Here is a 25,645-nt window from a genome sequence, read left to right as displayed (position 1 = left end):
ACCCACCACCCCCTGTCCTCAGTATTGCATGTTGTGTTTCCTTGACAGCTGCTGAAATGGCGGGGCTGGCCGGAAACCTTTTACTGCTGTAGTATGGGGCGGCCGGTCTAAGACTTGTCCGGCCCCACTACAGGCCCTGCTTAGCAAGTACTATGATGAGAACCATAGTACTACCTACGTACATGTGATGCTGGTGTGATCATCTCGTGCACCGCGATCGGGACAACGAAAATAACTCTTGACATGACTCTCTTGGATGAATTTCCAATTTAACGCCCAGGTCGTCACTCAAGGCTCAAGAGATCAGTGTCATTTTTCTGCTTGTTTCATGCGGCAACGACTTACCAGACCTTACAATCTCCACGCCTTCAAACCCGACAGAGCACAAATAACCCGCAGGCTCATCGTCACCATCTGCCCTGCGATACAACTACCAGCCAGTGTCATACCGATCCAATTGAATCGAGGCTATACCATTCCGAGGCACTCTATTCAGTTTCAGACAAGAAGAATGGCAACTACATCCTCCTCTGCCCTCTCGGCAGTTGAGCAGGCCAAATTGATCGAGGAGTCCAAGCGCGCCGCCGCGCACCAGGCCGTCCAGGAGCACATGGACGCTGGGTACAGGCACATCGGCATAGGCTCCGGCAGCACAGTGATCTACGTCGTCGAGGCCATCGCCGCCATGGGACCAGAGCTCACCAAGAAGATGAGCTTCTATCCCACCGGCGACCAGAGCCGCGAGCTCATCAAGGGTGCCGGGTTCCCGCTGCGGTACATCCAGGATTTGCCAGAGGGCGTGCAGCTGGATGTCGTTTTTGACGGTGCGGATGAGGTCGATGATGACTTGAACCTGATCAAGGGTGGTGGGGCGTGTCTGTTCCAGGAGAAGCTGGTTGCGACAAGGGGGAAGAAGTTTGTGTGTGTTGCTGGTGAGATTAATCTCTAACTGACCCGGCCCTTGGGAATCGGACTGGTGATGGTTACCGCTCCCCAACAGGGCTTCTTGCTGACATGCTACAGACTTTAGAAAATTCTCCACGCGGCTAGGGACCAACTGGAAGAAGGGCATCCCCATCGAGGTCGTCACCCAGGCCACAGGCCACGTCTTAGCAGAGCTCAAGAAGCTGGGGTCGCTGAACCCAAAGTTGCGGTCTGGCCTCCCAGCCAAGGCCGGCGCAGTGGTGACGGATAACGGCAACTCTCTCATCGATGCGCCGTTCCCTCCGCTGGCTCTGGCGAAGGACCTCACGGGACAGGACGGGTCAAATGGGGTGTGGACGGTTGACGGGCTGGCGGACAAGCTCATCAAGATCGTGGGTGTGGTAGAGACGGGCCTCTTTACTGGGCACAATAGTCAGGTGATGAGTGGAGGCCAGAAGCCGTGTGCGGCTTATTTTGGTATGGCAGATGGGTCGGTAGAGGTGAGGAAAGCATCGTGATTGTGGCATCGAGACGTCATACTGTACACCTAAAGACATTTCATGCTTCGGGTTTAAAGACATCCCAACGATAGAAAGACAAGAATATTCCTACATGGGACCCAGTGAGATCTGAGATCTGGTGGGACACCGCCGTGATAAATCATTGAGTAGCCTAGTCTAGTGCCAGGCCTGCATCGCGTGTGAGAGATATGAGGTGACGAAGCAGTACCTTGGAGCATAATGCATGTGACCAGAGGTAAATTTCTCCTCGAAGATGAATTATATATAGTACTAAAAAGGTCTTATCAGTGCAAGGGTCGTGACACTCATGACCCATCAATCGTTGTTTTATTATACAATCGCTCATGCTGTGAAGATCTGGCCAACGCCATGCCGGCCTTTCTGGCTGCAGTTCTTGCTTTCTACAAGACCTTATTATAGGGATAGAACTTTTTTGCCACTGCGAACATGGCGATCCATTGTTTTCTCTCTCTCTCTCTCTCTCTCTCTCTCTCTCTCTCTCTGCAGCTGTCTCTGGGTTCCTGTCTGCTTAGCAAGAGCATCCTTCTTGGGCTGCTGGTGTGTTGGCTGTCTTGACGTCGATCACTATGCATGTGTCAGCACGGGAAACTTCTGGTAGTCTTTGGGATACGGCTCGAGCTCACTCTGGTTGGACGCCTGTGCGGCAGCATCGGTTCCCTCCATGCCGGGCAGAGCCTGCGCTATCCTCTTAAAAAGGGTCTTCACGTTGTGGCCCAACTTGGCACTCGTCTCGACGAACATCAAGTTGTTTTTCTTGGCCTCCTCCTCACCCTGTTGCGTGGTGACTTCCCGCTTGTCGTTCAAATCGGTCTTGTTCCCCACGAGCACGATGATCACATCGTTTCCGCGCTCGGCCCGGACGTCGTCAATCCATTTCCTCGTATTCTGGAACGACTTCGCATCTGAAAGATGCCCGCGGTGTCAACACGAGATCCTGCTTGACCGGCACCTAAAAAGCTTCCACAGGAACATGGGGTGGTGCTCACTAGAAATATCATAGACCACCACGGCGACGCTCGAGTCTCGAATATAGGATGGGATAAGGGATCGGAATCGCTCCTGGCCAGCCGTGTCCCACAATTGCAGCCTGACCGTCCTGTCTTCCAGGTACATCGTCTAGAAATCCCCAGATCAGCCTCCGGCACAAGCGGTTCGGAAGTTCCAGTCGCGAGTCACCTTTGAGAGGAAGTCGATGCCGATGGTCGCCTGGTACATGTTGTCGAACGAGTCGTACATGAACCTGGTGATGAGGGACGTCTTGCCCACTGTCGCGCCTTGTCAGCTGAAGCTCTCTGCGTACTGTGAGAATGTGGCCTGAGGATCCGACTTACCACTTTGCTCCCCCAAGAAGACCAGCCTGTTGTCGAGCAGATCAGGTAAGCTTCCCATCCGCTTCGCTTCGCGCCTGAGGGCTGAGCAACTTACTTGAACTTCTTGAGGGGGTTGTTGTACGATACCCCTGCTTGCGCCATGGTGTAGATTTGCGGAGGGAGCAGTGGCTTCGGAGGGACTGGCTATCGCTTGTGACGTTGGACAAGGCCCAGGAAGAGGAACCCACGAGGCGGAGGATTGTTGTGGTTACCTCTGTCGATAAAACACCTGTAACCTGATCTCGGGTCCTCGAGGCTGGGCTTACAATTGATTGGTCTGGAGAAGAGTGATATCGAAAAGTTACAGAGAGTGCGCTTTGTTCTGGACAGATACAAAAGAGGGCGAAATGCAGAGGGCGGGAACTGACGGTGTAGATTTAGTTGTTCTTTGAAGGTCTGTCTACATGGGCGCGAAATGGGCCTGGTATCCACGATCCCCTTTCGCAGCCCACCACGTCTTCATAGGCCCCAAAGTGTGGGGGCCCCGACCAGGCGCTAGGGATTGGTCAGGATGCGCTGTCAGAACCTGAGAGCCTACCGCGGCTTCGGGGCATCTTAGTTATCGATAAGCTTACCCGTCAGAAATTTATTGTCGCTTCTCTGCGGCCTGCCAGGGCTAAGGTGAAGCAGGCCGAATCTACGATTCTTGCGACCTACCTCTACAACCAGAATCGAGTTGAAACAGTATTACCTCACGACACTTTTTTCTTCCACATTCAGAATCTGTGAGCCAACCAGGACCGCTACCGATTACCATCATGCCCGTCCTCAGGGGCCAGGCGGGCAACCCCAACGCCCCCCAACAGCATAGTCAGCCCTCAAGGAAAGGCAAGAAAGCATGGAGAAAAAATGTCGACGTGACTGAGGTTCAGAAGGGCCTTGAGGACCTGAGCGAAGAGATCATACAGGGGTAAGGGGGAAACTTTCCATGTTTTTTGGGATCAATCACCAACTGACTTTCTTTCTCAATCTCCAGTGGTGTCATTGCCGAGAAGGACTCTGGCGACCTCTTCATCGTCGACACCCGTGGCGATGCAGTCAGCTCCAGGAAGATTCCCAAGGTCAAAAACCTCAAGGCCGATGAGATTATCTCTGCTCGATCCGTCGTACCCGCCGTCTCGTCCAAGAAGCGACCAGGTGACAAGACAACTGATGGCATCCTCCCCACCAAGCGCCAGAAGACGGGGACATACGTTACGCACAAGGAGCTTGCCCGGATCAAGAAAGCCGCAGACGGACACCATGAGTCCACGGTAACCGTCACTGATGCAACCTATGATCCTTGGGCCGTCGGCCCCTCCTCTGTGACCGCAGGTGGGGCAGAGGAACAGAAGAACGAATGGGTTTCCGAGCCACCCAGGGCAAAGGCGCCCACGACACTCGCCAAAAAGCCCATCTCACTCGCCGCAAATGGCAAGCATGTACCTGCTGTCCCCAAGCCGGCCGGTGGGTACAGCTACAATCCAGTGGTGACTGACTACATGGCTCGTCTCGAGAAAGAAGGGGAGAAGGCCCTCGAGGCAGAGCGCAAGCGGCAAGAGGCGGCTGAGGCTGACCTGCGCAAGCAAGAGGCAGCAGCGCGGTCTGCTGCTGAGGCAGAGGCAGCAGAGGCTCGCGCGGAATTGTCAGAGTGGGATGAGGATTCGGCGTGGGAGGGATTCGAGAGCGAGGCGGAAGGTGTGTCCGCGAAGCGACCCAAGCGGAAGACGCCTGCGCAGCGGAACAAGGTCAAGCGCAGGAAGGCAGAGGAGGGCAGACTGAAACATGAGGCGGCGATGAGGAGAAAAGAGCAGCAGGCTCGGCACATCAAGGAGATTGCGGAGCAGGTGGACGCGAGGCGGATGGAACTGGCTGTGCAGAAGATGGAGATGAGCGATGGAGAGAGCGAGGGCAATGAGGTGGAGTTGAGAAGGAGGCAGCTTGGCAAATTCAAACTGCCAGAGAAGGACCTCGAGCTCGTCCTGCCCGATGAGCTGCAGGAGTCTTTGAGGCTGCTGAAACCTGAGGGAAATCTGCTCAAGGATCGGTACAGGAGTATGCTCGTCAGGGGCAAGTTGGAGGCCAGGAGGAAGATTCCTTTCAGGAAGCAGGCCAAGGTCAAGTTTACCGAGAAGTGGACACACAAGGACTTCGACATTACGAGGCTATAGATACTTCCCAAAGACAGAAGAAAGGCCAGCCACTTGCAGAGTCCCTAGAGACTCGTCTTCTCCCACGTATGCATATCATTTATGCACTTATACACCAAATTTTGAGATTAATATGTTATTTCCCCCCTTCCCTTCCATATTTACTATGATACCTATCTCGAAAAACGCCGCTGACGGCGTAGAAGCTACAAATATCGAAGCAGACCTTGCCCCTACTTTTGCCCACTTCCAATACGCCGCGCTCGATACACTAAGGAAGGCGTGTGCACAACATCAATTCTATAGGCTTATCAAGTCTGCAGCAAAGTTAGTGAGTGTGTGGACAATGGAATGGTAAGGGGAAACAAGACTAACCTCGTCCAAAGAGACCACGCTTTGTCCAGTCCATCATCATCAACATCCTCGTCCTGAGACTCACACTCTGTGCAAAGTAAGCACTTCGCCAGGTGTACACCGCCCAGAGCCCACCGCTGAGGTTCCATCCTCCACCTAGATCGAACACGGCCGAGTTGCCGATATACGCTAGGCTTCCTAGGTGGTGGTACTCAAAGGCCTTGTATACTGCGTCATCCAAATCCCCGTCGCGAATGTCATTCGCCTGCAGTCCAGGTGCGGCATGTGCCATCTTGTTGAATTTATGCGCAAGATACTGTCCCTGCTGATGGGCGCGTTGTGCCGTTGCCGGTAGGGAGGTAAGCTTGCTGTCGATCTGCTTGAGCAGCTCGCGAAGCTCGCCGAAGTCAAGAGTACCAGATTGGTCTTTGTCAAACTCGGCGAACAACTTATCAAGGCGCTTGAGGTGACCAACTGCCTGAGGGAACTTGCGCCTGACCGTGGCAGCCACATCACGCCAGTCCGAGAAATGAAGCTCCAGTTTCTCGGGGTCTTTGCCGTGCTTCCAGGCCATGCCACGGAGGAAAGTCACGATGCTATCGGTAACGTTATTCTGAACGGTGGAGCTGTCGCCGATGGCATAGACATCACCCAACGGTGAGCCAATAAGACGGAGGTGGGTGTCTGTCTCGAGCGCATGTCGGTTGTTCTGGTAGTCGCCGAGCTTGGTCGCCAGCTTCTGGCAAAAGTCGGTTTGGGAGACGCCAGTCGACCACAGACAGAAGCCCATGGGGAGCTCCTTGGTAACAGTTTCTCCGTTCTTTCCTTTCTGGGTGAAAAGGATACTGTCCTTCCGTACCTCGCTCACCCTGGAGTTCGTGAGCACATCGATATTGTCTCGTGCGAAGCGCTCTTCTGCGTATTTCGAGACAGCTTCGTCGTATGTGTTCAGGATGTGTCCACGGCTCTGGATGAGATGCACTGAGATCTCGTTGCGCAGCAATTTTGGAAAGTGTTTCGTGAGGTCCTCATTGAGGAGATCGTACAGCTCCGCAGCAAACTCAACACCGGTTGGACCTCCACCGCTGACCACAAATGACAGCAACCGCCGTCGCTCCTCATCCGAAGTTGTGGGAAGACAGGCCAGTTCGAGGTTCGCTATCACTTGGTTTCGGATCTTGCGCGCATCGTTGATGTCCTTCAAGAAAAAGCAGTTCTCCAAGCCCTTCACGCCGTGAGGGTTTGTCTGTGACCCGACGGCAATGACCAGCTTGTCGTAGGGAACGTAGAAACTAGTCTCTTTCCCCGATGCGTCAGTCTGAGACACCTCGACTAACCTCTCGGAGAAGCAAACATCTTCGGCCTTGCCCCTGATGAAGTGGCCCTTCACTCTTGATAGTATTCTCCTGATAGGCTCCACGAGCGACCTCAGCTCAAGCGTCCCCACTGTGGCAGACGGCAGCATTGGCGTGAAAAGGAAGTAGTTCGCTGGCGAGATGACGGTGACATGATAGTCGTCCGGGTTCAACTCCTTCAACAGAGCCACGCTGCCCCAACCACCTCCAAGAATGACGAGCTTCGGCTTCTCTTTCTTACTCCTACTCTCTTCACTATCGTCGTCGTCTATAAGAACCTCGGCGATCGGCAGGTTCTTCGGGCCGCCTTTGTGGGGGTTCAGTGCCAGTTCAGACACATGGCATTCGGTCGCGACGGCATGCTCGCTGTATGTACTTGCGTCCTACGTCTCATCAGCTACGACGAACGCCACAGAAAAGTAAATACTGGAACCCACATAGATGAAGAAGGCGCCAACAGCCAGGCCCACGCATACGATACCGCTGCCTACCACCGCTGCCGTCCGATAAGCGAAGTTGAGGAACCACGAACTCCTTTGTGGCAATGGCTTTCCGTGTATGAATCGGATGGCGAGCTTGTTGGGTGTAAAGAGCGAGGATGGTCGGGACTGCAAGCGTTGGGAGAAGGGTCTTTGGGTGGTGGGCTGAGGAGCACTCAGTCGAGTTGTTCTACTCAGGCTTCGAGCTTGTGCGTTTCGAGTCTGTATTCTGTAAATAGATGAGTTTTGACGAGGCAATGCCAAGTTTCGTTGACGACTTGCGCGGGCAGCAGCAGCGCCAAGTGAGGACTGCGACGGCATCGCGCGACGTCACCAAGAGTACCAAGAGTCGAGTACGGGACGAGACACTCGAAACACGATGTTTAGTTCGGCAGCGAAGGCGGCAAGACAAGCAATTGGAACCCAAAGTATAAAAACACACCTTGCCCAGGTGATTAGAAGAATAAGGAGAAGAAACGAAGTCCGCGGAAAATAAAAGAAACAAGCCACTTCATCTATGCAGGACTACTATGCAGAACCAGCGCTCAGTTGGTAACCACTCAAGATCCCGACTGACTGGGACTTTCTTAAGGCACGAGCGCGCCACTACCCCTGCCCCTGAAGCTTCCCTGTTCTCAGTACGTCATTACTTAGGAAAATAGCTCTCTAGCGCGGCAAGAGCCCGCTGATCCAAGTTGTCACTACAACACTACCACTTACAAGTCAGTGGCCAGGTTTTAGATTCGAACGCCTGTATTCCACGCATACTGCCTGTCAGTTGATTTAGCCATGAACAACAATATGTGAAAAGTAAAAGAAACAAAACCCCTCCCTCAAAGAGAGAGGCTCTTATGTCTCACAAGAAAGCGCACGAACAGTTTTCTCTCTGCAGCTCCGACTAAAAATTATCACAGGTGTGAGAAGAAAATCTCGCAACAGGTATCCTCTTTTCATCCGGTGCACCCGATATCGCTAGGGATGGACCGCAGCTAAAATCGTACATGCGAGTGGAATAGCGAAGGAGCCGCTTCGTGCGTTCGGCCCCGGTCGGCTGCATATTTTGGTAATCTTCCCATGGTGCACTAGCAGGTTGGCAGGTTGTCTCATATGGAGAATTCTTGTCGCACAGCAGGCTACGCCACAGCGGCGAAATGGCTGCAAAGAGGCGCTTGAGGCTCAGGGACGAACGCAGACATACATTTCACCAATCTCTCGAGTCTTTCGTTCATGTCCCGAGGAAAGAAGGACCTTGGTTGGCCGCTCGCTATGCAAGATGCTCACTTCTCAGTGCGCTCCCAGGGGAAGAAAATAATTCCATTTCCCCAGTGTGTCCATCCTTCAACATCTGAAGTACCTCCTCTCGATCCATCGATCCTCGATATCAGGCAGAATGTTGCCCACAACCACCGTGATATCCGGAAATACAGCTGTCAGGCGATGGAGCCCCATACGCCCAGCAGAATACGTCGCAAATACAATTCGGTCCTGCGCCACGCCATGATCCACAAGGACTTGGACCGCCATGAGAGCAGAGCCGCCACTTGACATCTGTGCATCAAGAACCAGCACACTCTCATGTGTCTCAATATCCTTGGACAGCCGGCTATAGTGCAGTTCCGGTTCTCCTGTCCTGATGCTGGATTGGATCAGGATCCGGCTGGAACGACAGTCTGGTATGACACGCTTGAGCCCTGTCTCCAGTGCAGCCCCACCGCGAAGTAGGAGGACGGCTGATACCTCGCCTTGGGATTTAAGGCCTACGTACTGATGCCCCGCAGGCGTGTTCACAGTCGTAGATTCGAAGCGCACATTGTTCATGGCTCTGCAAACAGAATCAGCAACCAATGTCTCTAGCGGGATCCTCAGACTCACTGCTCAATTATCAAGGCAGCCAGCCTGTCGAAATAGAAAATGAAATCTTCTGAGGTCGTATCGATATCCTTGATGATGGTGTTCATAGCCTTGAGCTGTGGCGTGGGCCTGAGTACAACGACCTTCTTGCTGAGCGGTTCTGACTGTGCCTGTAGCTCTAACTGCAGAAGCGCTGCTCGATGATGCCTGGACTTTTCAAGAAGCTTCTGCTCGATGAATTGGACGACCATATCTTCGTGTCTGTCAGCCTGAGTCTTGTTCGGGGTACCATGTATTCACGCACTTATGGCAACCAAGTTCTCGACGCCCCTCGGTACTATGATATCTGCTCTGACTCAGTAAGATTCAAAATCTCCATCGGCGGCGTTGACTGACCTCCGTTCTTCCGCTGTGGATCAACAAACTGCCAGCAGAGGTTAGCAAGAGACTGGGTGCCATTTAGGAACATCTACTCACTTTTTCAAAGTTTGGTTTCACCCACATAAACCACTGCTTGATCACGCCCTCCACGCTCCTGCCACGACATTCGACATCTCTCAGTATTCGTCTTGAGAGACAAGTATCTGCATCGGCCTCGCAAAAGATCTGAATGCGCATCAGCTCTCTGCCGGGTTTGTCACGGGACACGACATCAAGTTACCTTCATGTCCAGCAACTCAAGCACCCTCGGGTCGTACAGGGCGAAGATTCCCTCTACGATAAGGACGTGGGGTGAGTATATTGCCGTCGTCTTGTCCAGGCGTGCATGTTTCTCGAACGAGTAGACAGGGATCTCTGCTCGTTTTCTGCAAGACCGGATCATAAGTTACTTAAGGTTCAGATTAGACCCTCGTTCATTTACTGACGCACCCGGCTTTCAGGTCTTGGAGACACTCCACGAGCTTATCAAAGTCGATTGCTTCCGGAGAGTCGAAGTCGTACTCGTTGAGGAATGCCTTTTTGGACGATTCTGGATCCAAGCTTTTATAGAACGAGTCCTAAGTACTTGCGATCAGCCTGTGCAGGCCTGCCACGAAGCGGCATCATATAGCCACTTACCATAGACAGAATAACAACCCATGGTAGGTTCAACTTGTTGACGATGGTCCTGGACAGCGTCGACTTTCCAGACCCCGAGCTCCCTGCTATGCCTATGAGGCTGACGTCGGCCCACGGTGGCGAGTAGTGTGCCCTCTTAGCGATCGCGTTCGCTGCGCATCCGGGGTCCATAGTGATCTGTGGTGCCTCTGACAGAGAGAGACACACACAAACACACACGCACAGAGAGAGAGAGAGAGAGAGAGGAAGAGAATGAAAGAGCTGAAAGTAGTGAGAAGATGAGCCCTTGGGAAAGACTCAGACAATAAAAGCGGAGTATGGGCACTATAACAACACTCAGCCTCTGTCATTTAAATATTGAAACTCTGAAAGGTCAGGTGCTCTCACCTCTGGCATGTGATGATGTGTAGCACAGAGAGTCTAGTTGATTGGGTCAAACAGCGACCTAATTCAGCATTGATCGTGGGGAAGGACCCAGAACGGAGCAAAAGAATACAAGTAGATCTAAATTTCTGAGTAGATGAGATGACCGCAAAGTGTGGAAGAGGTGAATTAACAGAAACTGGCCCCCGCCAAAGTGTCCTGCAGCAGCCACTGGGCCCCGAAAGTGCTGGCTGCTATTAGAATTCCTTGCTATGGTTTTCCAATACCAGATAAAGTCAGGGCCAGGCCGGCTGTGGCTAGTGCTACCAGAGTGTGGCTCAGGTCAGCAGCTCGGCAGGGTGTGGGGGCGCCTTAGCGCTGCAGGCAGCTGCAGTTTTCTGCTTTCTGCACCCACCTCTCGAGCTCCAACACAAATTCCGTTCGTTACCTTTTCATTCAACCGCACCCACCTCAAACACCCACGATACATCACAACATCACTTCTTCCCATCACGACAGCCACCACTGATACTGTCTGGAATCATCTCAGTCAGTATCAATGCCACCAGCCAGCTAGTCGTATGAGTTCTGCTGGCCCTCCCGCGATCGACTTCCAACCTCCGGGCTCCGATGACACGGCGTTCTGGGCCAATTTTGCTGCAGAATTTCGACTTAAATTTGGCGATATGGTACGCTTGCTCTGCTGTTCGCGACGTGGCCACCAAGACCCCCAACACTGACCATTGACGCCCTAGACGTCGACCACTTCCACTGCCACGCCGGTCCGGCATGTCTTCGAATCCAGGGTCATGGAGACCAAGGCTCCCAAGAGGTTAGTTATTCTCTCTTTCTGCGTCGCTTAACTGCCGTCAAACCAAGACGGGCAGCTCGCACCGAGTCATATGATGCTATCAAGATATCAATGGGAATCTCTCCGAGACAAGTATGCGGAGAACTTATCTATAATTTACTACTGATCGACTCTATCCATCCTCAACAATGCGGCTCAGCTATTGGCAATCATGTCCACCACACAACTTACTGACAAAGCTCAATAGCGATATAAACCTCCTGATTCTGGACTACTTGACAATGGAGGGCTACCCTCTGGCAGCCGCCAAGTTCTCGAAAGAGGCAAACCTTCAACCCCGGCAAGAGGATCCCGCTATTAAGGCCCGGCAGCAGATCAAAAACTCGATCCACCAGGGAAACATCATGGAGGCTATTGAGGCCCTGAACGAATTAGATCCTGAGGTATGTCAAAATTTTTACCTTCTCGACCCCACAACCCCCTTTCACATGATTAGAACACGAGTTTACATGCACCACGCATATGGCCTTTGGCCGTTGATGATAAACAACCACTTTTTTTATGAATGTGATCTCATTTACCTTCATGCGTCCATCAAACCGCTCTTCAAATTCTCTAGCTGATCATGTATCAGATCTTGGACAAGGACGCTCGTCTCCACTTTGCGTTGCTCCGACTACAGCTTATTGAGCTGATTCGCAACTCTGAAGACGGTGACAAAAGCATGCTGCATGCGATTCACTTCGCGTCGCAGCAGCTTGGTCCTCGTGCGCCTAAGAACTCCGAGTTCTTGGAGCAGCTCGAGCAGACCATGGCCTTGTTCCTTTATCCCAGAAACGAGTTGAGGCCAGAGCAGCAGGCGCTTCTACACCCCGACCTACGAAGAGAGGTTGCGGACAAGGTCAATATGGCGATTATTCTTCGCCAGACCAAACGTCGCGAGGCAGCCATCCGACAGCTTGTCAAGGTGCGGACCTGGGCAGAGGATTCTGCACGCAGCGCACGCAAGGACCTGCCCGAGCGGCTGGGGCTTGGGCTGAATGGCGACGACCCCGATGGCACCTCCCACGAGAATGGGTCTGAGGCTATGATCACAACCTAGCATGAACCCATACCTCGGGACTCACGCGGGGTGAGAATCCTTTCTTATGACCCGTAACGCTTCTTTGTTCCATGATTTGTTCTTCTCATTTTTTACGGTGTTTGGGTAGGGCTGGATTTTACTTTCGGTGGGTAAGGCAGAGTTACTGGCGTTCAGGTCCGCCAAGAGCGATTTTACAATGGGCGGAAGCGATACAGAGGATACCCTCGGCGTTCTTTGGAGAGGTACCAGATGATACTGGAATGGCATTTTCATGCAAAATTGTCTTAACGAGTTATGATTCAAATGTTATTACGCTACCATGGCCTCTCAGAGGTGTTATGAGTAGCTGTGTCAGTACTTACTTTCCTACGAATGTGACATGACATGCATCTCCATTGTTTCCGCGGGCCACTGGCCACCACCAAATCACTTGTGTTATATAAAAGGCTGTGTAGCTACCACTACCAGGAGAAAACAGTGTGTTACTTCCTCCTATGTGCCTAACTCCGCCCCCGTTAGATATACAACGGGCCGGATTAGAACTGAGGAAGCGAGTTTTGGTTGGAGGTCTCTGAGCTGTGAATAAAGCAAGTACTTGGCAAAGTGTAGTTTGTCGCTCTTGACACCTTGATTTTCACTGCGCACTATGGCCTCTGAAGCCCGCAAAATGATGCTAGGATGTTGCTGGCTTTGAATTCATCACCGGCATTGCAGTTGCCCGGATGGTCTGATTAAGCTACAATTCTCTCCTCAGATTGTAGTCTACGAGCTCGGCCACCAGTGGGCGCTTTTCTTTTAAGACCTTTTATCTTGCACGATGTCCCTCTTGTCGACCAGAAATGATTATCAGCGCACAACGTGTGCTTGGGGTGGGGGGGGGGGGGACGATTTCCAAAGACTTCAATTCTGATCCTTGCCATTTATCATATATGTACAGCCTTTCACTCTTGATCCCTCTATCCCCTTCCGTACCTTTCCGCAAACCATGCCCTCAAACGGGCTCCTCTACTTCGTCCTGATGTGCTTCAACTTGCCCGGTGAGTACAAGAAGTTGTTCGCATACGCCTTGGGCGTGAACTTCCTCTCGTTGGGCTCCTGCACGAAGTACTCATAGCCCTGCTTCTCAGCAAAATTGATCGCGTCCTCCTTGCTCTTGAAGTTGAGGTGCGTGCCCTGCATGTAGTCGCCAGACGACTGCCAACCCATCAGCGGGTTCTCCCACCGGTTGCCCTTGGGCAGCACGTCCCAGTCCATCCGCCACTTCTTGGACTGCCAGTCGCCCGACTGCGTAGCGGGCTTGGCCTTCTTGTAAATGCGCACCGTGCGTGCCTGCAATTCGATCGGTGCGCCTGAGAGCACAGCAGCAGGGAGGGCGACACCAGGCTCAGAGCCGTCGAGAAGGCGTTTGGGGACGGGAGTGAAGGTGCTAGGAAGGGGTCAGTTCTGATCTGGGAGAACGACCAGCAGGAGGTGTCCTGGACAATGCGTGGGACCACATACGATGTAGCCTTGTCAATGTGAGCGCCATAGTCAGGCTGGTTCTGTCCAACAGCACCCTGCGAGGGCTCGTTCTGGGGCCGCCTGGCGTTGATGATCGAGGTAGACGAGTGGCGAAGACCGTCAAAGTGTACAAATCGTGACGTGGCCGCCCGCAGCATGCGAGCTGCCTGAGGTGTTCTGAGAGACGCCATGGTCAATTGAGCTGTTTGCAGTTCACCAGACCGATTTAAAGTGGTCAAGGTAACGACGACGAGTCGATGTGGAAGAGAACTATGGGAGGTCGCTGACGTTTGGGCGGGCGGGAGTCAGGTGCGTCCTGATTGGCTGTCGGAAAATCAGCGCACTGGGTCCGGTCTCTGCAGTCCTGTTCCTGTCCCGGCTCCGGCTTCAGCCGCCAAACTTTCAACGTCAACGACCACATCTTCGACATAGGTTCAATTGAAGCGATTCCAGCCGCGCTCAATTGTTTGTCGACGATCTGTACACCCTCCGAAACGACTCCATCCTTCCATTCCACGGGAAATCCGGCACAAAACTCAAGATGAGCTTCGTCACACGCCGAGCGCTCTCGACGCTCATTCCTCCCAAGGTAAAATGAACTCTACCAATGCGCGGGCCACACGTTTGCTAATAACATGTCTTGTAGGTCGCTTCGCCTAAGGTACGTGCATCGAGATCGAACGGAGCCCGATCATCGTGGCGGACAATACACAGAACGAGTTACAAGACATGGAAAAGGACAGCCACGGCGGGCATTGGAGCGGGCGCAGGGCATTCATTGGATCAACTAGAGGACTGCAGGGCTGACGTTGCGATACCCAGGCGATCGGCTCCGACCCCAACGCCATTGCGATGAAGCGCGTTGTCAACTTTTACGAGAAGCTGCCCCGGGGCCCCGCGCCCGAGGTCAAGGCCACCGGCATTCTCGGCAGGTACCAGGCCAAGCACTTCGGCAAGAACCCGACTGCGAAGCGTACGTGAGCGAGAGCTGCTCTCCAATATTCTCCTATCCTGCAATGGTTCGCAATGCTCTCTGTTCTGGTACTGACACTGCTTCTCCAGCTATCATCCACGTCATTGTCTTCCTAGTTGCAGTTGGATACGCCCAGAACTACTACTTCCACTTGCGTAAGTCTCAAGTCTCTTGGGGGGAAATGTGTTGAATCGTTGATGCTGACAATGTTTCCCAGGCCACCACAAGAACAACGCTCATTAGAGACTTTTGGGAGGGAAATGGAGCTCCGTCCGTCAGATATGACATGTAGATACCAGCCATAGAGAGGAAGTGAGTGCGAATCACACTGAAAAAGATTTTCTTTGGTTGCAGAAATATCCTATTCATCTTAAGAGGTCTTCCATCTGTCTTGTGAGGGTTGAAAATGCGTGATCAAGACAACATACTACCTACGAGCATGGATTGGATATGCATGAAGGTGCAGTTGCCTCCCTAATGACAAGTAGACCTATGACATAGGAGAGGTGTGTTTACGAAGGGGTCTGTGAAGACATGTGCACGAAAGTTATTGCTGCTGGGAAGAACAGATCAGGGGGGCATATTGCAGCAGCTTGAAGGTACGGCAATTGAGCAAGTGGGAAGGGATGCTGGTTGTCCAAAACATGGGAATATTCTTAATTAAGTTCTGCGTAATGGCTGAGGGAAAGATCCCAGGCGGCCCTTCCTCATCAGTCCTGCACTGAGCACACGCGGTGCGTTTGGCTTTTGTTAGGCTGCAGTTTCGAGTATTTGTCTGACTGGAGCTGTTGTTGTAGAAGGTGGTCCGTGCATCAACGCTAGCCAAGCTTAGGTGTGGGTTCTCATCGGAAACCCAGGCCCCCAGCATGCCCAGGTCCCATATTCAAGCAACAGTACAGCGGTTGCGACGACGACCTCGAAAAACGGCCAACGGTTCGTCTACGAGACGATTCTCCTTCTTTCTCCCCAGGGAAGGCAGTCGCATATCTTTTTGTCCATACCCTTTGGTCGCTCCATAGCGAGGCCCATTCCTTCACAACTCGACCGCAGACTTCAGCCCCTACCCCTGCCCCCGTCGCGCCAACTTTTTGGCTGCGTCACTCGATCGATCCGATTTCGATTTCTCGACTCCAGCCACGTTCGATCTCGCCATTCAAACACGGCCACGTCCACGTCCACGACTGGTGCTCGTGAATTATTCTGCATCCACGCACACTTCTTTACAGTCATCATAGTTCTCCTCACCTCATCTAGTGGTAGCATCCCAGAGGCAACCCATTGACAGTGTTTGTCGGACGATGGCGGCGGAACCAACGCCACAACAGTCCGTCGAAGAAACTGCGACTCCTGTTGTTTTGCGCGTAAGTCATATCTCACTGCCTGGCGCGTCGTCGCAGGCCCTGCAGCTAAGTATCTTTCGGCCATAACCAGACACAGACAGATGATGCCAGTCACGACGTCGTTGGAGAATCCTCCACGGAGGCCCCCGCTGGGTCCAACGTGCATGGCGAATTTCCGGCGGCCGCAGTCGACAGGCTGGTCCACGACATAGTCGACGAGGTCGTCAACTCTGCCGAGGTCAGCATCAGTGGAGGCTCCGACACCGAAGCTTCCAGGCCAGACCAGCTCAAGAAGGACGACAAGGGCCACTCTCGAACCTCGTCCGTCAAGAAACCTGCTACCTTCAAGCCTGTCTCCGTGAACAAGACCTTCCTGGCATCCAAAGCAACTTCGAGTACGAGCGTGCCCAAGGTCGGCGAAAAACCTTCAACACCCGTGCCCGCGACCGCCGCGCCTTCGAGTACATCTAGCACACCTAAACCTCGACTCGTCGCCAAAACTGCAGGGGGTCTGCGCGATGCCTCCAAGGCATCTCTGTCTCAGAACGGACGGCCTGCACCCGATGGAAGTGCTGTGTGGAACAAGAACCGACGTACGTCCACTGCTGCTACTTTGATTGCGTTGACTTGTGAGACTTCTCCCCGACGCGAGAGTACTGACAAACATTTTACGTATAGCTGTCCCAGTCCCCGATCCTAAGAAGTTCACGGACGAGGAGCTGGCCAAGATTGGCATCCACATGGCGCACCGAATCCAAGCAGACGACACGAAAGGCCAATCTAATGCGTGGGCCGACATAGATGACGATGATGAGGATTGGGACGCACCTGAAGCAATCACCTGGACTGATGGCACCAAGACAACTATCCCGCACGTCGACGAGACGACGACCGTACCCGAGCAGCCTGTGATCCAAGAGACCAAGCCCATTGACAAGCCTCTTTCCCCAGCACCTCCAGTCTCAGTACCACCCTCCAGCTCGCCCTCTGTGAAGCCCGGCTCTTTGGCTTCTGGCAAGGGCCTTGTCTTGACGAGGGGAGCATCGTCGGAGAAGCCTACCCTGGTCGCAAAACCTCCTGCGCCACCGACGCCTGTCAAGTCGCCCTGGGCTCCACTCCCACCTATCTCCAAGATTTCGCCTATGGATGTTCCTCATGACCAACAACAGCGAGGCTTCGCGCCACCAGGTCAGGGTTACGGTCTGCGAGGCGGACCACCACCAGCGGCTCGAGAGATTGCTGCCGATGACTTCAGCCGATCACCGCGTCGAGACAATCAGCAGCTTTATAACTCCCACTCGGGTCGCTACGAACCCGTCCCTGACCGGCGTGGGATGCCGCGGGCTGAATATCCCCAAAGACAGCCTGCGGTACTTCAGCGTCCTATGCACTCCGAAATGCAGGGTCCTGCAGAGCCATCGGCTGCGTTCCAGACCTCTCATACCAGCGGTGGGTTCGGTAGACGGCGCAATTCGTCCAATGTCAGTGGCGGTAGTGGGAGCTACCAGAGGATGGGTCGGCCTTACGACCACTCTATGCCCCCTGCTGAGGTGTTCAACGCAAGGCGGAGCTCGCTTGCTAGTGTCGGTGACCACCCCCCTCTTCCTCCACACAATTTTCCGCCTCCTGGTCCCCAAGCTGGACCACAGGGAGCTCCACGCTCCAATGCCTCGCCGTATCAGTCTCGAGTCTCTCCTGCTATGTCATCTGCTGCTCCCGTCGTTCCTGACGTCCAGGAGGCAGCAGTGCCGCCGCAACCAGCGGTAGAGAACACTGTGGAGTTCCAGAAGCGACTCATGCAGGAGCGTCGCGCAGAGGCTATCAAGCGGCGACAGGAGGAAGAGGCCCAGGAGGAAGCAGCGAGGAAGGAGAGACTGGCAAAGAAGCTCGCGGCTCTCGGGCCAGCTCCAGAGCGGAAGAGTGCGAAGAAGGAAGACTCACACGAAGCAGCCAAGACACCGGCTGCTCAGTCCAGTGAGACGATCGAGACCGCTCAGGCTCCAGGACCAAAGGAGGCACAGCCAACCAACGCAATGGCAGACGACAAATCTACCTTACTTCCAAATGGCGTACAGCCAGAGCCTCAAGCACGATCCAGACCATCGACCGGTCCCGAACAGCCTCCAGTTGCAGAGAACAAGCATGCCCACCCATGGCAGCCTCGCATGCCGAACCAGCCTGAGCGCATCTGGGGCTCCGGCAGCCAACCCCCCCGAAACCTCTGGGGCGCTCCTAATAACGATCGGACACTTGGCAACGGTACATTCAGCGCAAACGCGGGCTTCGATACTCAGCCACCCCAGCCAGCCCCGATGCACGGCAATCGCCCAGTTCCTGGGCCTATCGCGCCACCGAGGGGCGCCGCCTCGAGCGGTCCGTCGTCTCGACTGGGCCCCATCGGGCCGCCTCAGCGTCATGAGCCACGTTCCACAGACGAGAAGGAGAGGAACAGGAGTCGTTGGGCTCAAGCAGCGATGGCGGCTGATGAAGATCTGCTGGCCGAAGAGCGAGAACGCCGTGCGGAACTGGAACGAGACATGAGAGCACGAGGCTTGAGCTATGCAGACATGGATGCGCCGATCCAGGATTCGTGGATGGAGAGAAACGAGGAAGGCAAAGTCCAAAAGCGTGCAGAGTTGACCTATAGCAACGCTTCTGCACCATGGCACGTCACGCCTGGAGCTGGGCAGGACGACCAGCGACGCGTCGCAGTTCCACCATCTGCAGGTCAAAATGGCAGTGCTGCCGCCACTTCGCAATCTAGATTCTTTCCTTCGGGTAGGGATGCGCAGCAATTAGAGCCTCTGGCTCCGGATACAGGTCGGCCTTTTGAAGAGGACGCATTTGGTGGCGATACTCTGTACTCCCACGCGGCTCCACCCATCAGAGTGAAGCTTCCTCCGGCTCCGACAGTCACTGCACCACCTGCATCACAACGACACGGCCAGCCAGGTCCCAGCTGGGGTCAAGGGCCCTCGCTTCGGGACGATGGCGCAGGACGTGGCCAGGCTTTGAAGCCGAGTTTCGGTGCTTCACACACGGGTACCAGCCAAGGCGTGAACACACCAATCATGGATCGCATCAAAAATCTCTTTGCAGACAAGCCATCAAGTGTCAACTCGTCCAGCAGGACTGCCTTGTTACAACCATCCCCTGCCACGCCAGCTACTGTGTCACTGCCATTCATCTACGCACCAAGCACCATCGTTAACGAGCGCTCCTTCACCACCAAGAAGATGGATGAGGATTGTTTTGAGGAGCAAGAAATGGGCTCATTGCCACTCGTTCACCTTCCGGCGGACATCCCTGATGCGGCTTACAACCTCGCAAAAGCCCCACCACGACAGGATAGGAGACTGCTCCCGGTGATGGCTACTACGGCTGAGGCTCTACCGTTCTTCCCTGACAGCAGAAATATCTTCATTCAGTTGCCAAACGGTCCAGACCGGAAGAGCGTTTCACGAGGTAGCCTTCGAAGCCCTAATCCTCGGCGGGGTAGCCGTGGCCCCTCGCGCTACGGCTCCTCCTATCGAGGTGGGAACCGTGGCCGAGACTCTGCCACTCCATATTCTCCTGAGCAACCGTCAGCCTCGGGAGCAAACACTGGCAGCGGGGCTGGCCGCGGTGGCCGAGGCTACCGTGGAAGATCTGACAACTGGGGTCGTGCCGCAGCACCGGCTATCCAGACCCAGTAAGCTGGGCATTCAGGAATTCCGTCTCCGCCGCAAATTGCCGACTGTGACACATTACGACTTGGTCAATAATCTGGCTTCGTTGCACTGGTGTCTGTCTTCATCTACTACAGAGTCGTTCTGTAATGGAACTGCCTTGTGCACATCCTTGTTTGCATTCGGCCGACTTGCAAAAATTCGTCTGATCCTAGGCTGTCATCAGCTAGACAGATAGTTTCTGTATCCTTTCTACGACTTCACACTCACGGAAGATCATTTTACCCAACCTTGGGGGCATGCTATTGCGGCTTTGGAAGACACTGGCGGTAGCGGGTTTGACAGAAAGCTTCGAGTGTGGTCGGAACAGCGGGGGACGGACTTGATTCTTTCGCTGGCCACGAGCTCATGCGATCAAAAAGAGGAAGAGGCTCTGCGTACTTTGCAAAGGAGTGACTCACCTGTCGCCGTGTGTTTGGCTCTTGTTTTCTTTATTTCAGTCGTGGCAATCCCTGTCCGACACTACTACTATGGTGGGTGCTGCAGAGCAAGCAGAGAATGCTGCGTCCACGTTTAAGAACACAGTCAACTTCGTATTATGAAGGAAGAGCAAGGAAACGGCTTTTCGTGCGAAGTTCGAGAAATGATTTGAGATGGAAGAAGATCTTCTCCGTCTTTACTGACTTTGGAAGTGGCCTCGAGGAAGATTGTCTCTTCTTCTTTCTCTCTTCCCCGACGAGGCCACATATTTTCTGCTCGATACGAGAGGCAGATCGTCTATCAAATCAACACGAAAACAAAAGGACGATCCTCCCTTTCGGGCGAAGAAGCTGGAACTATTTCCTCTGGCAGACCAGAGCTTATGATAGGCAGAATAAAATGCAAATGACTGACATTTGTGTCTCGTGTGCCTGACTGTGACACGTTGTTGGAGGAGTCTGGATCTCTGGGTGTATATCTCAAGCCGCCTCTGAACACAGGGCATGACGGTCAATCCTGAAGAAGCAAGATCACCACAAGCATCAAAAGGAGCTCGTGAAAGAGTGATGATGGAAGCAAATGTATCACAGACGGATACAATACATTGGCAAACGGTAATTCGCATTCTTACTTGATATCCATCCTAAACGCATTATCATGAAACCCTGCCTCCATGCGTCGTGGGACCGTGTTGATGAACTCCATAAACTCCACAGGTAACAGTCGTAGTAGTAGGTACATGAATACATATTAAAACAATCTCTGCTCACAGGTAGGTGCAAGCAATTCAGAACTCTTCGACTGCACAGTTCGGGTGCAAGACATAGACAATGTTCTGTGACTGTTGCTGCGACGCGGAAGCCTCGCCCGCATCGGCATCGTTGGTCGCCATGCCTTCGCCGCGGATAGCCATGAGGATGTTTTCCTGTAGAGGTTCGGGAAATGTCAGAGCAAGTCCACAATTCAATAGCAGTCGCGATTGATAACAAATAAAAAGCACCGTGACAACTCACCTTGACCATCTTCTTCAGCACCATCTTCGCCAGTGCGTGCTCCTTGTGGTAGTCCTCTTCGCCGTCTAGCTCATCCTCTTTCTGCTCCAGGTACCACTGGATCAGCCCTTCGCCGTCAAGACCCTCGCCGCTGCCGGCTTCATCATTCGCGACGCGGGTCACGATCATATTGACCATGCTGATGTACTTGTCGTACGAGATGGTCTGTCTCGCTCTCTGACCCGCAGCGGCATCGGCCATCTCTGTATCCTCGCGGTCTTCATCCATCTGCGCATCTCCATCCTGGTCTCCTGTGCTCACACCTGCCGCCTCAGACGCTGCACGCCGGAGCGTCTGGCCGTCCTCGGCCGGTGGTTCGTCATCCTCATCCACCTCAACATCGTCATGTTCCACAGAGATGATGCTCTGCCGCAGCAGATTGAACGCCTCATTGACCATGTCGGGGGTGATCTCCTCTACACAGTTCGCCTTTGCGATAGCCTCGCTCAGGCGGATCATGCTCTCCAGCTGACGTACTGTGATACGGTAGCTGTTCTTGCCGGCGCCTCCCTGCGAGTCATCAGCACGCAGCTCCCGGTACCTCTCGACGAGGACCTCCTTGGCCTCATCAGTGAATTCGGGCCGGAAAGTCCGCGCGAAGCGGATGTATCGCTGGAGCTGCTCTGTACTGAACTCGGGCTCGATGGCGTCGTCGCGGAGCTGGTGGATGCCGACGATGTGCTCAGCGAGATGGCGGTCGACCTGCTCGTTGCACTCGTCGAGGATGACAAAGAAGAGGTCAAAACGTGACATGATTGGCGCCGACATGTTGATGTTTGCACGCAGCGTCGTCTTGCGGTTGTACCGGCCGCCGACGGGGTTTGCGGCCGCGAGGATAGAGGTCCGCGCGTTCAGGGTTGCCTGGATGCCAGCTTTCGCGATGGAGATGGTCTGCTGCTCCATGGCTTCGTGGATAGCAACCTGGTCCGCAATGTCCATCTTGTCGAACTCATCAATGGCGCAGATGCCGTTGTCCGCTAGCATGAGAGCACCAGCCTCAATAGTGAATTCGCCGGTCTCTTCGTCCTTTACCACGGCGGCTGTCAAACCAGCAGCGGAGGAGGCCTTTCCACTTGTGTAGACAGCACGAGGCGCGAAGGAGCAGACATACTTCAAGAACTGGGACTTGGAGGTTGATGGGTCGCCGACGATGCAGATGTTGATGTCACCTCTCAGCTGCATGCCCTCAGCCGTGGACTTGTGCACACCAGACATGAGCTGCAACAAAAGCCCCTTCTTGACCACCTCATGACCATATACCATCGGTGCCAGGGAGTTCACCAGGCGCGAGTAGATGTGGTCACTGTGCACCATTTTTCTGAGGTCCTCGATTTCTGAGGGCCCAAAGGAAGCAAGCACGGCTTCTTGTGCCTGTTGCGCATTCTCGCTATTGGCAGAGTTAAGAGCCGCCATGATATCTCCTACACCACCGCCCAGGGCAGTCGTGTCTGGTGCCACCATACAGGCCAAAAAGGCGAGTCGGTAGGTCAGATCACGCACACCAAGTGACTTGAGACCGCTGACACCGCTGCCGCCAGCATCACCTCCGCGAGGGGCATTGCGGTCGTCCCGAGCAGCTTGTGCATGTTGACCTGGAAGTCCTAGCTGGCTCACATCCGGCACAACAATCAGAGCGCCTGTAAAGATGCACTTCTCGCCAGCCTTGGCGCGGTCAACAATCTCGCCGCGCAGGATGACGTCCATTGTGCGAGGCATGCTGCCCGTTGGGATCTCGGAGCTGTTCTCCTGGATCCGCACCTTCTGCCAATCGATGAATGTGCTCTGGCGGATGTCGAGCTTCCAGGCCTGGCGGTTGTTGCAGGTCTGGTTGGGACATTGTGTAGGCTCGGTGTAGCGGAAAGTCTGCTCGACATTGGGAACTACAGCACGGCAGGCCTCGCACACAAACGTAGCCACTGACAACTCGGGCCGTACCTCGGATGTCCGTGTGACTGTGCCAGAGATGGAGAGGAGCTGGCCAATATTTCCAGCTCGAAGACTTCGCACTCTGGAGACCAAAGGCATGTTGTAGAAGGCAATAGAAAAGACCTTGTCCGTCTGCTGGTTGACAGTCTTGCTTCCAGACCCGGACTGGCTGGCTGAGCCAACATTGCTCGCTCCAGACGTGGTCATGTTGCTGGAGGCTGTGGGCTGTCTGTGCTCACGGAAGTAGGCCGTTTCGTACTTGGCAATCATATTGTGAAGAGCGGAGGTAAGGTAAGGCAAGAATCGATAGTACTGATCCACAATACCGTCCGCAAGGGTGCCGTCGGTCCATGACTGGAGGTGTTTGAAGTCGACGTAGAAGGTCGATAAGGCGTAGTGGCGCATACCACGGATCTGGGCAATGTAGACCTTGTCTGTGGTGATGGCACTCGATGTCGGTGCGCCAGAAGACGTCGGGTCCTCTATGAAGCTGGAAGAGGGTCAGCATCAGCACATGGAGAACCTAGAGGCAGGACCCTGCTCGTAATTCATACATACCCCTCGATGAAGTCCTCAAAGTGCTTCTGGACAAGGACACCAAGCTTGTCCTCGACCTTTGGAATGTTCTGCGTGTCTCCCGGTCGTTTATTGGGAATCTGGTCGTCCTCGAAGCCGTCATTGCCCTCGTCGTCACTCGTTGCCCCAAGACTTTCTGAAGGAGGTCCACGAGGCCTTCCAGCAGCCGATGAGCTGGGCGCATTTGCACGACGTTGCCGGGGCGTCCTCGAGAGGCCGTCCGACATTGGAAAACCAGCATCGCTGGACATTGCCGCTGTTGCCGCCATCTTTGGGATTCACACTCTCGCTTCAAGTATGATATGGGAGGAAGAGAAGGGTCGACAAGTCGATTGCTCGATCATCAAATTGGGAACTTGTCAGAAAGTAGGCGAAGTGGGATGGCACATGGTCGATTCAAGGCTAGGGAATCACTTAATTTTGGCTACTGAAAATGAGACGCGAATTTTCGCGTTACCCGTTGAATGCTTGCATGACACTAAACTAAGTTAGGAAGTTTATTTACACGGATGCGCGACAGCCCACTCGTCTATTCATTTAGCCTTGAAGACAAGGTATCTTGTAAATGCGATTTCATGTTTATGTATTATTTCTTTACTCTATATTTTCCTTTTCTTTGATGACGAATGGATGTCTCTCTCCGTCTCTGTCTCTCTTTCTATCTTCAATTCCAAGGCTGTCAGTCAAAAAATAGTGGCATTCACAAGGCTGGACAGATAATGCTATGAAAGTCCTGCAATTCAGCGACTTCAGTGCCCCTTTTCCTCGTACGAATGTATCTGCAGAACACCAATGTCAGCCTCAGAACATCCAAATTCCAATTCTCAGTGGCCATGATGCGAACCTGTGCAGATAATTTCATCCACTCCTCTATACCCCTGACGTAAGGATCTGAAGATACCTCCGCCGTGGACTCGTGGCCCCAGATGACCATCTCCTCAAACTCAGCCCTCGTTTCCAGCGCGCCAAGGGGTAGGTCCTCCTCTTCTGCGTCAAGGTCGACGACCTCCGGCGCCCCTGGTTTTGGGGCCTCCGGCTCGGGGGCATCCTTCTTCACCATAATGGCGCCGTGGTAGCCATCGGGAACCTTCAGTGGCTTGCCGTGAAGTTCACGGCCCCTGAAGTGCGCTGTCCTTTTACCTCCTGCGACATTGATCAGCCGGGTGGTCACTTCACCTAACGCTGGGGGCCCTGCAAAGCTGTTAGCCATACCTTGATCTGTCTTGGGCACCCAATATGACTTGGTTGAGCCCACCGGGCCATCGTGGTGAATTCGACAGGGCAGTAGGTGGGCTGTTGTCCTTGCGGTGGTGTTCGACCTTGAGTCAACGGAGAGCATTGGTTGCTCCATGTCCTTTATTGGTGTGTAAATGTATCAACAGGGTGTCACGATTACGAGTGATCCATCCCAGGGCCGTGGTAGTGTTTTGACGCGTGTGAGGACACTAGCCCATCAAGACGCGTAGATGGGACTGTTATCGATAAGAACCCTTATCTCTGGTCAAACCCAAAGCAGGGTTACACACTGAGTACCCGGGGTGCCATGCTAACTACTTGAGTACAATGTCAAGCCAGCCAAAGAGCAATCCAACCACATATATCAACAAGATACACAATTGGCGGTCGTTCATGGGTAGCTGAAGCGCAGAGTGCGGGCTATTGAGAGACGGGAGAACGTGTCGATGTCCTGTGGCCAGCCTTTACGCTATCACACGGGAGAACGAATGATCCATATCTAAGGCCACGCAGATGTTGCACACTGCGGGATGATCAAGGGTGATAGTGAAATGAGCTTAATATGGGAAGATG

At 53.8% G+C, this 25,645-nt stretch overlaps 11 protein-coding genes across 11 annotated transcripts; 5 read left to right on the top strand and 6 right to left on the bottom strand.

Moving 5' to 3' along the window:
* The first annotated feature begins 221 nt into the window (after positions 1-221).
* Positions 222-1,534, top strand: M406DRAFT_321612 (ribose 5-phosphate isomerase). The gene is made up of 2 exons (XM_040919531.1): positions 222-932; positions 1,024-1,534. Exons 1-2 carry the CDS (start codon positions 512-514, stop codon positions 1,440-1,442), a joined length of 840 nt encoding a protein of 279 aa, XP_040778495.1. The 5' UTR covers positions 222-511; the 3' UTR covers positions 1,443-1,534.
* Positions 1,535-1,688: 154 nt separating this feature from the next.
* Positions 1,689-3,208, bottom strand: M406DRAFT_106619 (putative ras small monomeric GTPase Rab6). Its single transcript, XM_040915202.1, has 6 exons — positions 2,892-3,208; positions 2,798-2,823; positions 2,643-2,731; positions 2,453-2,582; positions 2,090-2,368; positions 1,689-2,030 (listed from the first exon to the last, which is right to left on the bottom strand). Exons 1-6 carry the CDS (start codon positions 2,936-2,938, stop codon positions 1,975-1,977), a joined length of 627 nt encoding a protein of 208 aa, XP_040778494.1. The 5' UTR covers positions 2,939-3,208; the 3' UTR covers positions 1,689-1,974.
* A 386-nt stretch (positions 3,209-3,594) lies between these two features.
* On the top strand, positions 3,595-4,986 carry M406DRAFT_338281 (P60-like protein; the record flags this gene model as incomplete). Its single annotated transcript, XM_040921330.1, has 2 exons — positions 3,595-3,746; positions 3,813-4,986. The coding sequence occupies 2 exons, from the start codon at positions 3,595-3,597 to the stop codon at positions 4,984-4,986; spliced, it is 1,326 nt and encodes a 441-aa protein (XP_040778493.1).
* A 349-nt stretch (positions 4,987-5,335) lies between these two features.
* On the bottom strand, positions 5,336-7,474 carry M406DRAFT_40746 (uncharacterized protein; the record flags this gene model as incomplete). Its single annotated transcript, XM_040924147.1, has 2 exons — positions 5,336-7,057; positions 7,112-7,474. 2 exons carry the CDS (start codon positions 7,472-7,474, stop codon positions 5,336-5,338), a joined length of 2,085 nt encoding a protein of 694 aa, XP_040778492.1.
* A 908-nt stretch (positions 7,475-8,382) lies between these two features.
* On the bottom strand, positions 8,383-10,234 carry M406DRAFT_288633 (uridine kinase; the record flags this gene model as incomplete). The annotated part of the gene is made up of 8 exons (XM_040918808.1): positions 8,383-8,975; positions 9,026-9,257; positions 9,309-9,353; positions 9,401-9,428; positions 9,482-9,610; positions 9,666-9,810; positions 9,875-10,002; positions 10,064-10,234. 8 exons carry the CDS (start codon positions 10,232-10,234, stop codon positions 8,492-8,494), a joined length of 1,362 nt encoding a protein of 453 aa, XP_040778491.1. The 3' UTR covers positions 8,383-8,491.
* A 652-nt stretch (positions 10,235-10,886) lies between these two features.
* Positions 10,887-12,678, top strand: M406DRAFT_355607 (uncharacterized protein). The gene is made up of 4 exons (XM_040923209.1): positions 10,887-11,115; positions 11,182-11,258; positions 11,485-11,680; positions 11,872-12,678. The coding sequence occupies exons 1-4, from the start codon at positions 11,008-11,010 to the stop codon at positions 12,337-12,339; spliced, it is 849 nt and encodes a 282-aa protein (XP_040778490.1). The 5' UTR covers positions 10,887-11,007; the 3' UTR covers positions 12,340-12,678.
* Positions 12,679-13,206: 528 nt separating this feature from the next.
* On the bottom strand, positions 13,207-14,036 carry M406DRAFT_355606 (uncharacterized protein). The gene is made up of 2 exons (XM_040923208.1): positions 13,822-14,036; positions 13,207-13,747 (listed from the first exon to the last, which is right to left on the bottom strand). Exons 1-2 carry the CDS (start codon positions 14,010-14,012, stop codon positions 13,327-13,329), a joined length of 612 nt encoding a protein of 203 aa, XP_040778489.1. The 5' UTR covers positions 14,013-14,036; the 3' UTR covers positions 13,207-13,326.
* Positions 14,037-14,266: 230 nt separating this feature from the next.
* On the top strand, positions 14,267-15,631 carry M406DRAFT_355603 (uncharacterized protein). The gene is given in 6 exon segments (XM_040923207.1): positions 14,267-14,410; positions 14,468-14,482; positions 14,644-14,794; positions 14,884-14,949; positions 15,012-15,597; positions 15,614-15,631. 5 exon segments carry the CDS (start codon positions 14,363-14,365, stop codon positions 15,035-15,037), a joined length of 306 nt encoding a protein of 101 aa, XP_040778488.1. The 5' UTR covers positions 14,267-14,362; the 3' UTR covers positions 15,038-15,597; positions 15,614-15,631.
* Positions 15,632-18,234: 2,603 nt separating this feature from the next.
* Positions 18,235-20,696, top strand: M406DRAFT_355602 (uncharacterized protein). Its single transcript, XM_040923206.1, has one exon. It carries the CDS (start codon positions 18,300-18,302, stop codon positions 19,827-19,829), a length of 1,530 nt encoding a protein of 509 aa, XP_040778487.1. The 5' UTR covers positions 18,235-18,299; the 3' UTR covers positions 19,830-20,696.
* Positions 20,697-21,069: 373 nt separating this feature from the next.
* Positions 21,070-24,105, bottom strand: MCM6 (DNA replication licensing factor; the record flags this gene model as incomplete). Its single annotated transcript, XM_040924733.1, has 3 exons — positions 21,070-21,207; positions 21,296-23,750; positions 23,819-24,105. The coding sequence occupies 3 exons, from the start codon at positions 24,103-24,105 to the stop codon at positions 21,070-21,072; spliced, it is 2,880 nt and encodes a 959-aa protein (XP_040778486.1).
* A 431-nt stretch (positions 24,106-24,536) lies between these two features.
* On the bottom strand, positions 24,537-25,187 carry M406DRAFT_252304 (uncharacterized protein; the record flags this gene model as incomplete). The annotated part of the gene is made up of 2 exons (XM_040916832.1): positions 24,537-24,979; positions 25,049-25,187. 2 exons carry the CDS (start codon positions 25,185-25,187, stop codon positions 24,537-24,539), a joined length of 582 nt encoding a protein of 193 aa, XP_040778485.1.
* Positions 25,188-25,645: the final 458 nt, after the last annotated feature.

The sequence above is a fragment of the Cryphonectria parasitica genome, assembly GCF_011745365.1.
Source record: "Cryphonectria parasitica EP155 unplaced genomic scaffold M406scaffold_3, whole genome shotgun sequence".
Lineage (NCBI taxonomy): Eukaryota > Fungi > Ascomycota > Sordariomycetes > Diaporthales > Cryphonectriaceae > Cryphonectria > Cryphonectria parasitica.
This window is presented reverse-complemented; position numbering and strand designations above follow the sequence as displayed.

What these genes read in the sequence shown, in the direction of transcription:
- M406DRAFT_321612 (XM_040919531.1), top strand. Translation starts at nt 512, where the DNA reads ATGGCAACTACATCCTCCTCTGCCCTCTCGGCAGTTGAGCAGGCCAAA. An exon ending in GAAGTTTGTGTGTGTTGCTG is followed by an intron (nt 933 to 1,023) that starts GTGAGATTAATC and finishes GACATGCTACAG; the next exon opens with ACTTTAGAAAATTCTCCACG.
- M406DRAFT_106619 (XM_040915202.1), bottom strand. Translation starts at nt 2,938, where the DNA reads ATGGCGCAAGCAGGGGTATCGTACAACAACCCCCTCAAGAAGTTCAA. An exon ending in AACCCCCTCAAGAAGTTCAA is followed by an intron (nt 2,824 to 2,891) that starts GTAAGTTGCTCA and finishes GCTCGACAACAG; the next exon opens with GCTGGTCTTCTTGGGGGAGC. An exon ending in GCATCGACTTCCTCTCAAAG is followed by an intron (nt 2,583 to 2,642) that starts GTGACTCGCGAC and finishes GGGGATTTCTAG; the next exon opens with ACGATGTACCTGGAAGACAG.
- M406DRAFT_355607 (XM_040923209.1), top strand. Translation starts at nt 11,008, where the DNA reads ATGAGTTCTGCTGGCCCTCCCGCGATCGACTTCCAACCTCCGGGCTCC. An exon ending in GACTTAAATTTGGCGATATG is followed by an intron (nt 11,116 to 11,181) that starts GTACGCTTGCTC and finishes TTGACGCCCTAG; the next exon opens with ACGTCGACCACTTCCACTGC. An exon ending in TGAACGAATTAGATCCTGAG is followed by an intron (nt 11,681 to 11,871) that starts GTATGTCAAAAT and finishes ATCATGTATCAG; the next exon opens with ATCTTGGACAAGGACGCTCG.
- M406DRAFT_355606 (XM_040923208.1), bottom strand. Translation starts at nt 14,012, where the DNA reads ATGGCGTCTCTCAGAACACCTCAGGCAGCTCGCATGCTGCGGGCGGCC. An exon ending in CACATTGACAAGGCTACATC is followed by an intron (nt 13,748 to 13,821) that starts GTATGTGGTCCC and finishes ACCCCTTCCTAG; the next exon opens with CACCTTCACTCCCGTCCCCA.
- M406DRAFT_355603 (XM_040923207.1), top strand. Translation starts at nt 14,363, where the DNA reads ATGAGCTTCGTCACACGCCGAGCGCTCTCGACGCTCATTCCTCCCAAG. An exon ending in CAAGAACCCGACTGCGAAGC is followed by an intron (nt 14,795 to 14,883) that starts GTACGTGAGCGA and finishes CTGCTTCTCCAG; the next exon opens with CTATCATCCACGTCATTGTC. An exon ending in GAACTACTACTTCCACTTGC is followed by an intron (nt 14,950 to 15,011) that starts GTAAGTCTCAAG and finishes AATGTTTCCCAG; the next exon opens with GCCACCACAAGAACAACGCT.
- M406DRAFT_355602 (XM_040923206.1), top strand. Translation starts at nt 18,300, where the DNA reads ATGCCGAACCAGCCTGAGCGCATCTGGGGCTCCGGCAGCCAACCCCCC.